Source organism: Oryzias melastigma, linkage group LG21, assembly GCF_002922805.2.
Source record: "Oryzias melastigma strain HK-1 linkage group LG21, ASM292280v2, whole genome shotgun sequence".
Lineage (NCBI taxonomy): Eukaryota > Metazoa > Chordata > Actinopteri > Beloniformes > Adrianichthyidae > Oryzias > Oryzias melastigma.
The window spans coordinates 14,334,652-14,345,434 of record NC_050532.1 but is presented as its reverse complement, the minus strand read 5'-3'; the positions used below and the strand labels follow the sequence as shown (position 1 = coordinate 14,345,434).

Below are 10,783 nucleotides of genomic sequence, written 5' to 3'. Positions count from 1 at the left end.
ACGACCAAGCACTGGGTAACGCTCACCCGGAAATGACGTCACAGGAACCGGCTGTCCTTACATTCACCATTCCTTACATTCCTTACTCTTTAATGGCTTTACAAAGTTAGATGACACTCGTTAACCCTTCAGGGCTGGAGGGATCATAATGAATCTCATGCAACAGTTGGTTCACGATTCCCCAAAAAAGACTTGAGATGAAAAACTCTGGGTCAGTTTGGTTTTACAATTTGAAATTCTTCTGGAACCACTGCTTTTTCCTCTGACCAAATGGACTTCATTCCAGTCTGCTTGGTGGTAGCATTTCAATGAGGATCGCTGAGATCTCGAGAGCTGCAGATCCATCACAACTGAGGGATGTCTGTGTCCCTGTGCTGCTGGTTTAGATCTTTGGCTAATCCGACTCACATGGACTTTGTATGACCAGAGCAGGAGTTTGGTTTGCATTTAGGGGGTGTAATCAGACCTGTTCCCGGTGCATGTTGGACTCCAGCAGGACCAGCCTTTTTTTACCGGTTCTGTTCATAGTCTTCATGAAGAGAATTTGCAGAGAAGTCTGGGCATCTTTGCTTAGACTTCTTCTACAACCCAGTCTGGGACAAGATGGATGGTGTTAGAAAACATTTTGGACTCAGATTCTAAAAGTTAGAGTTTACATTTGCACCAGATTGACTGTGCAGCTTTCTGCCGCCTGCTGCCATCAAAAAACTTTGGCTTAACTCTGAGTTAACTGAGCCAATCATGTTCAGCTGATCCAAAACCTCAGGATTCAGGTTTAAACTCAGACTTTGGTACCCTGGTCTTTACCCACATGCATGCACCACATCCAGGAACCAAGAGGCCATAAAAGAACTGCAGGGAAGCAGCTTACGAGGGGAAGTATTGAGGAAGAGGGCCATGCAGAGAGCTGTGCTCAGAATCCTGTATGAACCGCCTTAAAGCAAGCTGTGCACACGACAAGAAACTCTTCTACTTTTGTTTACAAACTTCACAAACATGATGAGGATTTAGAGGATTCAACTTCAGAGTGTCTGCATTTGTCACATACTCAGAGAAAGTCCAACTGCCCATTAATGTAAATATAGCTGCTCTAACTTCTTGAGTCTCCCTCCAATCATCTTTTATTTTGTTGTTAAAATGTTCCTGGTGGTCTTTTACTTATGGTTATGCTGTTTTTAGGTGTATTTTGGAGTATCTGCAGAGCAGCAGCAGATCATCAAAAATTCACCTCTGAGTTGTGAGACGTTTGGCATGAAAGTAGGAGGATAACAATTCATTTTAACAATTCAATTCATATCATCATTTGTGGTTGCTGATCCAACTCATATTCGATATTGGTTCATTTTGATCGATCCGATTCACTGACACAAAATAGATCCAGAAAGTAGAAAGTAGTTGTATCTTCAAGATTATCAAGTGGAAATTAAATATGTGTACAAACAAACAAGTAAAGAAGAATGAATGTCAGATCCATTCACATTTTAGTTTGATACCATTCACGTTGTTTTTCCACATCAGAATAATCATTATTAGAACATTCTATCACTCTATGGTCACATGACTGAGTGTTTCCACACACTGGACTGGAATGATGGTTGATCACTTTTGCATATGTGTTGTCTGTTGAACTTGGTCGTTTTAACGCTTCATGTCTCAATCCAAATGGTATTTTACGAGATCGATAATCAACTTATCCCATTTTGTAACTATTTTTTAAACGTATAGGTGGATTCAGTTTGATTCAATTAACAACTTGCATCACACAGATTGATGTGGCTGGATCGAAGGAATAGAAATTGATTATTGATTACTTGTAACACCTCTATGTGGAAGTGAGCCTGCACCTATTTCCCATTATCCCTTTGTTTTACCGTGTTTTCAGAGTATAAGACATGTTTTTTTTTCATAGCTTAGCCAGAGATGCGACTTATACTCAGGAGTGACTTGTTTGTGTTGTTGTTCTTTAGACATAAATAGACTCATTTATTTATATTACCAGTGAACACCAGTTGTCCTTTAGCAGTTGTTTCCTCTAACAACCACCAGAGGGTGCTGCATCCAAAGTATTTGCTACTGACATCAATATTTGAGCTATTCAGCTGTACAGTTTTGACACAGAGGAAGCTCAAACGAAGAAAACAAAGACAGATATGAACGCCAGATCAAGTTACCTTTAGGTGGATCTCTGATAGACGTCATCACATGTGCATCAGAAAGTAGGAGGACCTTAAACCACGTGACCAAAGAGACGGGGGCATGGGGGGTGTTGCTGCATAGAGCGGAAGTGACGTGTGGTTTGCGCATGTGGGGTGAGCGGTGCAACCGTTTTGATTCCGTATACCGAAAATGCAACGACAGGGGGACGACTTTGGTCACGTAAGTGCATCGTGAAGTAGGAGGAGCTTATAGCACATGACCATACAGGTGACCATGTATAGGGATCCAAATGCATGCTCCACATGCACACTCGATGACACATTTCCACCTGCATGTAAGATTGTGTAAGATTTGTTTAGCATATTCACAGGAGAAATGTTTTTATAAAACAACTTTTGAATGCAATTTGTTTTTTATTTAGTAAATGTGTCCTTGTTTTTTCTACGTTTGACTTTGAGTTTAGACTTAGATGGCAATAAAGACGGGCTCATACCATTTATAAATTATTCAAGCAAGAAGTTCAAATCCTGACTGGAGGATCTGATACAGAACCACCAACTGGGACGTTCCAGTGTGGAGTTTGTATGTTCTCTCCGTGCATGGGAGGCTTTTCTCCGGGGACTCTGGTGTCCAAAAACACGCTTCATAGGTTCATTGGTTACTCTAAATTGTCCTTAGGTGTGAATGTGTGTGATTGAGGCCCTGAGACAGACTGGATACCTGTCCAGGTGAATCCTGCCTTCACCCATCAGCAGCCGGGTTAGGTTTTGACACCCCCGTGACCCTGAAAGGGTCAAAACGGTTAAGAGGATGAATGAAATATATGCTTGGCTATTTTATCCTCCAGTCTACTTGGATGGTGACTCAAAATTTAAATTGCAGCCCGTGTGTGGAGGTATTACAGTTATTCAAAATCTGACAAAAACAGAGTAACGTTCGCTTCAAATTGTGCAGAAGTAGGGCTGGATGAAAAAACATTAATGATATATATCGCGATTAGGATGTAACGATTCAACCACGCCACGGTTCACAGCCACAGTTTAAAGTCACGATTGCTTAATTTTATTTTGCTCTGAGTGGATTGTAATGCACAGTTTTGCTTTATGTTTTGTGATTTAAAAATAAGTTTGTGATTCAGTGAAGGTAACTGGGCTAAAGACTGAAGATTATATGATCAACTGCAATTGTTATTGAACATACTTATGAAATATGCACCTCAGTCTCCGTGAGGACTGCAAAGAGAAGGTTCTGTGTAGAATGAGGCTGGATCTGTTTTGTTCCGTCTTCGTGTTTTCCCACAGTAAACCCCTTTATTCTGGATGGTAATCTCTGTTTGAGACTCTTTATTCAACTCAGACACAACGCAGAAGATTTTAGCTGGACACATGCCCTGCAGCAAGAGTGAGCCCACATACACCAAGCAAGATGCTCAGAGTTGTTAAAGAAACACGTTGTGTGCTGAGTCTTGCGTGTCTTTAAATTTGCCACATGTTACTTGTTGAGAATTGGGAAGATGATGCACGTGCTAATGGCAAAGGAAAAATGTGCTAGTTGATAAATATTTGATGAAGTCATGGTAACCACGCCCAAACAGACCAGCTGATTGTTTTCAGTGTTCAGTTTTGTCTTAAAATCCTAGAAATTTCTCATAGACAGTAACATGTAACAAGGTATTTGATAAGATTATCTGACAAAAAGTAATCAAACCAGAATTTCTTTTTACAATGCAGGTACTTCATCTGTAACAAAAAGTCTGCATCGGCTCTTGGTCAGACGTTTAAAAGACTAAATGTGTATGTAGACTGCATGGAAGAAGGTTCAGTCAAAGATTATTAGGTACCAAGAAATAAAGTGGAAATAGGGCTGACGTTCTTTTACAGTCTTGTTGGACCTTATTGTGTGGATTTGTCTTCCACCGTTAGGGGTGCTCTAATTGGAATTAGAATCAAAAATAAGATAGATGAAAAATCAATGCAAAGAAAATAGCCAACACCACTTTTTCTTTAGCAGATAGAACATGCACAACAAATGACTAACTGGTAATTATTTTCAAATCCCCGCCCCCTCATCATGAAAACCACATGAACAACTTCATATGATGCAAGTTTTAAGTTGAAGGTCATTGAGCTGGCTATCCAGGACGGAAACCGCGATGCTACACACAAGCTTGGTGTCAATGAATCTATGGTGAGACGTTGAAGGCGGCAGGTACGTACTTGTACATTTACAGTACAAAATCATTCTGTACATGCAGTAAATATCTAATTTTTCTAACATATGTCTGTCTATTCTCACTTTTTTCCACTTATTTACATCCGTGCGATGTGCACACACTAAACGTGGGACGGCCCTCAACAACTCTGTCATCTCAGGTAAAAGTGAGATCTTAATCAGATCAGACAAACACACATCAATCACCAGATTTTTGTGTTGTTCAGGGACATAGTTTTATTGTAAACAGATAATTACATCCATTTCATTTCCTGTCCAGTTTTTAATCAGTGCAACACAATGCAAACACAACTGATTCCTGAGACCTTTTCAGCATAAAAGCATAGAAGCAGCAGGACAGCTGTCAGCTCTGAGAGCCACCAGCATGAGTCAGCAATAGCTAAAATAACGAGCTTCTTTCTTCATTTTGCCATAGCATGTTCATCTCCACTCCATGAAGATATCCTGAAGATGAGAACCAAAGTGTGGAAGGATGACTCTGAAATGCACTGATCCAGGAGAGAAGATCCATGCTGCGGTCCAACTTGTGTACAGTTTCACATCTGTGGCACACGGGGAGGTGATCCATGGAAACTGAAACCCTGCAAAGAAGCCTGCACCCTGCAGACTGAAGGTGAGCTAAAGCATGAAAAACCTGCATGTTGTTGATGGGACTGGAGGAGATGAGATGCAATCGTACACAGACTGTTCACAGAAGAATGAAAGTAACATAATGTGAAAGGGAACCTCCAGCAGCAGACTAAGACATCTTACATTCCTCTTTGCTCTTGCCTTTGCCTTTCCTGCTGCTTTTCTTGGCATCTTTTCCTTCCAGCGGTGCTTCAGTGCTGCCGCCTGCCTGCTCACGGAGGTTTGGGAAGTCTTTGTCCTTCTGCCTCACAGGATCCATGTCCGTCTTAGCAGCTGAGAGTTCTGTCTGACCGTCGCTGTCTGCAGATCCTCTCAGCTCTTTGGGGTTTACAGCATGCGTCTCTTCAACCTCTATGGATTCATCCGTCTGAATTGTTGGTTTCGTACTCGTGTTTTCCAGCTTTTCTGGTGGGGCTTCACAAGAACCTGAGGAGTTTTCCTGACCCACAGCGTCTGACTCAGTGTCTCTAAATGGTTCACTTTTAGACGAGTTGTTCTGTCTAGGCTCTTCTTCAGAGTGACTTTGGCCCGACTTGAATGCATTGGTGTCAGCTGATGTTACCATCACGGTCTCTCCTGGTTCTGGATCTTTGGAAGGACTACGCACTGCAGCTAACTCCAATTCTGTGTCATCAAAGTCAAAAGACTGTTCTTCTCCATCTTCTCCATCCTCCTCTTCAGGTCCCCCCCCACAGGATCTGGACCCGTCTAAATGAGAGGGTGAAGACTCAGATTCTAGATTGTGTTGATCCTTTTCCAGTTTTGGTTCTGAAGTAGCAGATTTCTCTTCCACCTCCAGAGCATCTGCTGGTTGAAATGCTTCAGCACCTGCAAGCTTTGGTTCTTCCCCCATGTCCTGACACGTCCCATTCGGACTCCACTCGAGGTCTGAGGCTGAAGATGCACAGACGTCTTCTGTCTGTGTGGGGGGGTCCAGGTCAGACCAATCTCCAGCTTTCTGCACTTCTTCAGTCAGCTTCTGGTCTTGGGACTGGCTTATAAGCTCAGAGTCTTCATCATGACTGAAAGATGTGTTATCACCGCCATGTTCTGCCTCACAGCCCCCTGGGTTCAGCTCAACCACACCCTCAAAAGGTTTCTCAGAATCTGTCACACCTGAGCAGCTCTTGGTGGGGCAGGACTCTGAGCTGGAAGAAGCTTCGGCAGCATCGTCCTGAGAAAAGAGGACTGGGCTCTGAGTACTGGTGGATTCAGACTCCTCAGCAGCAGAGATATGGATCAAATCAAGTCCTTCAGATTCACTGTTTTTTTGAAGGATCAGCTCAGAGATGTCCGAGCTGGAGGTGTCCTCTTTGGCAGGACAGTTGGAGGTGTCCTCTTTGGCAGGACAGTTGGAGGTGTCCTCTTCGGCAGGACAGCCGGAGGTGTCCTCTTCGGCAGGACAGCCGGAGGTGTCCTCTTCGGCAGGACAGCCGGAGGTGTCCTCTTTGTCAGGACAGCCGGAGGTGTCCTCTTCGGCAGGACAGCCGGAGGTGTCCTCTTTGTCAGGACAGCCGGAGGTGTCCTCTTCAGTTCTGACTCCAGGTTCCTCTTTTTTAACCGTCGCAGTTTCTGGAGTCCGGTTGTCCTCAAGGTCAACAAACATGGAATCTGTTGTAGGTTCTTCCAGAACACCAATCTGAAAAGAACCTTCAGCTAATGTTGCTGTCTTTTCTGGCTGTGCTGTTTTGGGATGAAGAGTACCTTCAGTTTTCTCTTCATCCTCAGATTTGTCGTCTTCAGCAGCTACTCCTTCTTCAGTTGTCTTCTCATTTTCCCCTGAAGCAGAACACAAGTTCGTTTCTTGAAGAGTTTTCTCCGGGAATCTGGATTTCGTCATAAGTGATGCATCGATTGTCCCAGGTTCCTCCTCATCTTCAGCCTTCAGTGTGTCGTTGACATCTTTAATGTCAGCTTCTTCTTTGAGCTTTTTGTTGGCTCCTGCCTCATTTCCGGCTCTTGTTTCCTGCTGGTTCTTGTTGTCATGGCTACCTCCTTTCCTTTTACCTCTCTTCTTCTTTTTTTTCTTTCCAGAGGTGGTGGAAGACTGGGATTTGTTTGCTTTCTCTTCCATCTTTTCACCACTTTCCAGCTCTGCTGCGTTGTGCTGAGGTTGACAGTTTGGTTCAATTGGGAGGGACTGGAGGGCTTCTTCCACATTTAGGTCTGGGTGGGGCTTAGAGTCACATTGGACATGACTCGGTTTGGGTTCTTGTTCCTCCAGAGTGATTCGGCTCGTCTCTTTCTTTTCTGTGTCACCAGTGTTCACCGCGCTCTGGACTTGTGTTTGAGGAGCATCTCCATCTGCAGTTCTGATCGTCTCTGGAGGTTCGGAGCCAATCCCCTCTGCAGCTGAGCACGTGACCACAGCCAAGTCCACACTGAGACTGCATTCTGCAGAACAGGATGGCTCCTCTGGCAGTGCAGAAGTATCCACATGTTTCTGAAGCGTTTCAGAGCTCCATAGATGCTCTCCTCCATTCTCTGGTTCCTCTTTCAGATGCTGTGGATCCACATCCTCTTGTCTGGGGCTCTTCAGCTCAGTCTCTGCTGGGCTCCCTGAGAGATTACAAAGATCATTAAATAAAGAAGAGAAGGATCCTGACTGAGGCAGGAGAACCAAGTTATTTTCAGGAAGCGCAGAGATGAAAACAGAAAAAGAGCATAGGCAGAAGAAGAAATATCTAAAGAACCTGTATCCACTATGAATCAAAACCACCGACAGAGATAAATACTCTTCCTAAAGATCTATAAAACGATTTTTTGTATGTAATCATTTTATATTTGTTCTACAGTGCATCCTCCTGAGAAGCAGCCCGCTCATTTGTGTTCTGTTTGGTCGATTTGAGCCACTGCAAGAACTCTTTCCCCCCGTTCGGACAGCGTCTTCGGTTTTGTGATGGGGGGTGTTTCCTGTTCTCATAAGTTTGTTATTGCCGCAAAGTTTGAAAGTAGAATTGCAGAAGGCAGAAGCTGTAGGACTGCAGCACGCCTTACCAAGAATGCCACCGTCTGCATCAACAGAGCCGACCACTGCAGGCGCAGCAGCTGCTCCGTTCACGCTCCCGCTGGGCTTCAACATTCCATGTTTCTACCAAAAGAGTAGTTAGCATTAAACTTTAGTTTTGCTTTACGAATATGAGCCACAAAACACTTCACAATGACAGGAAAACAACTGAACCAAAAAAAACACCTAAATGAAAACAGGTTAAACAAGCTTGAAGAAGTGAAGGAATGATGGACCCCCTCCTCCTCCCCCCTCCCTGCCCTCGAGTTTGGACCAGGAGGATCCTTCAAAAGAACTGAGATAACCATCTGTGACGCTGAGGCTCTAACGGTCAGAAATCCCCAAATAAATTCAGAGAAGCTCAGAAAGGTCTGAGATCCTTAGAGAACGTCAGAGGAGTTAAGAGAACTGCACAGGCTCCTCGATTAGAGATCTGATTGTTGGTGTTCTGTTCAGAGCTTCAGTTTTTAACTGAGCTGTGAAAACAACCTAAGCTGTAAATGATGGAAAACCGTTTTAAACCACACAGGGTTTGACCTAAAATGGAAAAAAAGTTTCACAGAGCAAAGGACATGCCAAACAGAGTACCATTGAAGCATCTTTCAACTTCTGCACTTCTCTTAGCTCGTTGCACTGGAGCCTGTTTTCTTCTGCAAACTCCTTTTGTCCTTCCAGAGCCTGAAAACACAGCAGCACCATCAGATGGGGCAAAGCAAAAGAGAATCCAAGGATGGCAAAGCCGATTTATGCAAAGATGACAAAAATATGAAAACACCAAATAAAGTCCTAAATCCAGGTCTGATGGCCCCACCTGGATCCTCTTGTCCTTCCACTCTAGAGTCTGGTGCAGGTCAGAGATGTCCTGGACAAAAGCAGCTTGTTTGTTACGCAGCTCCTAAAGAAAAACAGGAAGTTTACAGCATGTCTGAGTAGAGAGTTGGAGGGGAAGACTTCAGTCTGAAGTAGGACTCACATTTAGCATCTCTTGGTGCTGCTTTAGAGTGTCCTTCATTTCTCTAAACTGGAGCATGAGGAGATGATGTGCATGCTTCTCCTGCTCATGTTCCTGCATGAAAAGAAATGGGAGAAAGAAATGACTTCTACTTCAACGTCAATCACCAACATTATGACAATGGGGGAGAAGGACAGCTGCACTTCACCCTCAAGCTACATTCACAGTAGAGCTGCCACAAACCATTATTTAAATGGTCGACTAATCAATCACAGATTATTTTTTCCATTTAGTTGGCTAATCGGGTCATTCGCAAACTGGATGTAAAGCCCACATCTTAACCATCTTTAGCTTTAAACTAACTAAAAATAAAGATGATAGTTTATTAAACCTGTAATCAGTCCTGCAGCCTCTGCCCTTCATTTGTTTCTGGTATTCAAACAAGATTAAATGTAATGATGTCAGCATCTGAAACAAGGAACTATATTTCACTAAAGATAACATTTTGATTTCACTGACTCAAATATGACCAGAAAAGTTGCACTGCCTGCGATAATGGCTGTGTGAATACTTTTGGCTGAAAGTATTCACATTCATTGCTGAAGGGATTTTCCTGAAAATGCAAAAACTATTTGCAAAATGTTAAATTTGCTTACAGACTGGAAATTTTGCGAAAGAACAATGAAAGAGCGTGAAGTTGACCTACATTTTTGAAAAATTTGTAGTAAAATTTCTTTTAAATAAATAAATAAATAAATAAATAAAAATATTTAGTGTGTTGTTTAAATATGAGCTAAACTCCAAATTAGCCCAAAAACCTGAGTAGATGCCAAACTAGCCACAAAAAGCTAGCTCATTGATTAAGTACTAGCTAAACTCTAAACTAGCCTAAAATTCCTCAGTAAACTAAACAAGTCAAACACATTAGCCTGTCGCTAAAATATTAGCTAAACTCCATATTTTTTAAATGACTCTAAAAGATGAAAACATAACCATGAATATATTTAAAGGTTTGTTGATAATCTTCTTACAGTTTGAAATTTGAAGACTTTCTCATTCATTTCCATTGGGGCATATTTTGCTCAAAAACGATAAATTTTATGAATATCAAAAACACAAGCAGTAATGTCCTGAATGAGTCAAATGTTTTGATATCAAGATTACTGAAATCACTGATAGTGTGATTGAGTTTTTACGTGTTGAAAAATGATCAAAAAGGAGAATCACTAGAGGGAATGTTTACTAAACATTCACACAAAAAAGTACATGTTTTGGTGCTGACCGCTCAGAACTTTGTTTAACTTTACCACACTCTGACTCCATATCATATAAAGTATCGACTAATCGACTATTAAATTAGTCGCCTATTTAATTGTTGACTAATAGTGGCAGGCCTAATTCACAGCGCTCTTGGGAATGTGCATTCCTCAACTAATCACTTTCTATAGTCGTGTTTCCATTAACTCTGAAATTTCGATAATAAATTCTCCTAATGGAAACACCACAATTTAAAAAAAAAACTGGCATTTTTCGGGAAAAAGTTTTTGCGCTTAGAGGAGGTGGTTTTTGGGGCGTATCGGAATAGATATTTTTCACAAAACTGTAATGGAAATTGACTTTTTTCTAAATAAGTGTACTTCTCAGTATGAAGAGTCTGCTCTGAGCGCTGCACAGCCGGGGCATCGAGAGGTCCCACAGCGTCACAGCTCTTTAGAAATTGTGGTTCATACGGAATCGAGCAGCAGCTCCTCCCCCTTTCCTCATCGCTTCATCTGCAGACGCACTTTTGCAGCTTGGAGCCTGAA

General features: G+C 42.4%; 1 protein-coding gene across 3 annotated transcripts in view; it reads right to left on the bottom strand.

Annotated features, from left to right (window-relative positions):
* Positions 1-4,579: 4,579 nt before the first annotated feature.
* Positions 4,580-10,783, bottom strand: part of LOC112137935 (leucine-rich repeat flightless-interacting protein 1) — a 25,766-nt gene continuing 19,562 nt past the window's right edge. For 2 of the 3 annotated variants that reach the window (XM_024260445.2, XM_024260447.2), the window contains exons 6-10: positions 9,000-9,092; positions 8,838-8,921; positions 8,615-8,704; positions 8,017-8,110; positions 4,580-7,578 (exon numbers count right to left, since the gene is read on the bottom strand). In XM_024260445.2, coding sequence (XP_024116213.1) covers positions 5,129-7,578; positions 8,017-8,110; positions 8,615-8,704; positions 8,838-8,921; positions 9,000-9,092 — 2,811 coding nt within the window. In that variant the 3' untranslated portion in view covers positions 4,580-5,128. The remainder of the gene's footprint in view (positions 7,579-8,016; positions 8,111-8,614; positions 8,705-8,837; positions 8,922-8,999; positions 9,093-10,783) is intronic. The other variant, XM_036209825.1, reaches the window with a different exon arrangement.